Source organism: Emiliania huxleyi, assembly GCF_000372725.1.
Source record: "Emiliania huxleyi CCMP1516 unplaced genomic scaffold EMIHUscaffold_11049, whole genome shotgun sequence".
Classification (NCBI taxonomy): Eukaryota; Haptophyta; order Isochrysidales; family Noelaerhabdaceae; genus Emiliania; species Emiliania huxleyi.
This window is the reverse complement of record NW_005201764.1, coordinates 1-922: the sequence shown is the minus strand read 5'-3', so window position 1 is coordinate 922 and position 922 is coordinate 1. Positions and strand designations below refer to the sequence as shown.

Below are 922 nucleotides of genomic sequence, written 5' to 3'. Positions count from 1 at the left end.
CATCATAGATGACCGCGGGTACTTCTACAGTCTCAGAGCCGGACGGGCCCTCACCGTCCTCATCCCCTCCCCAGGCCCCTCCCCCTCAGGCTAGGCCCTCGCCACCGGCCCACCGCCGCTGCCGCCGTCTCCGCGGTCAGGCCTCGCCCCGGCCGAGTTCCGCCCGCCTCCGGCTCCTCCGTCGCCCGAGCGCATCTCGCGCACTAAACCCGTGCGGGGCTGCACCGCGGCCACGATGGCCCGCGTTAGCGCTTCGCTGCGCCTCTTGGCTTGAGTCAGGCTTCGGGCCTGGCCTAATCGCTCGCGCGCGGGTGTGCCTGCTTGGCTCAAGCCAAACAACAACAAACACTTATGGCTCTCTGATGCCCAATGCGTGCACTCGTCCCTCTCTGCATGTGTGGGTTCGTGTGTGCGGGGGCCCTCCTTGTCTCTGCCTAGACAGTGTGAGGTAACACCTACCTACCTACCTACCTACCGTTAACGTTTGGAGTAGAGGGTAGACAGCGTCCTAATCTAAAATCTGAGGATTCAGGATTGAGGCATCGCTTCAGTGAGGCCAAAGTGAGTTTATGGATGGGTGAGAACGATGCGCGACACGAGGAGGCACGCGGACCGACTCGTCGGCGACTCTGCTGCACGGCTCAGAATTTTTCTCAGCGTGAGCGAGACGTGGAAGAGTGCCACCGTCGGGTAGGACGGGTCGGCCCGGAGTATCAGAGTAGCCGTCGTGGTCGTGGCGAGCAGCGACGGCCACTCCGGCGCCGCGTCGGCGACATGGGAGCATGTCCACCGCCACTTCGCGGTCGCAGCGCTGTTGTCGCCCGAAACGCCGCATGTACCTCTGGCGAGCCGAAGATCGATTCGCATGTCGATTTCGACTTGACGGCAGCATGGAGGCATCACGTCTCCATGCCGCCGTCAA

At 63.3% G+C, this 922-nt stretch overlaps 1 protein-coding gene across 1 annotated transcript; it reads right to left on the bottom strand.

The window, feature by feature from the left end:
* Positions 1-567: 567 nt before the first annotated feature.
* On the bottom strand, positions 568-867 carry EMIHUDRAFT_260440 (hypothetical protein; the record flags this gene model as incomplete). Its single annotated transcript, XM_005791666.1, has 1 exon — positions 568-867. One exon carries the CDS (start codon positions 865-867, stop codon positions 568-570), a length of 300 nt encoding a protein of 99 aa, XP_005791723.1.
* Between the last annotated feature and the right edge of the window lie 55 nt (positions 868-922).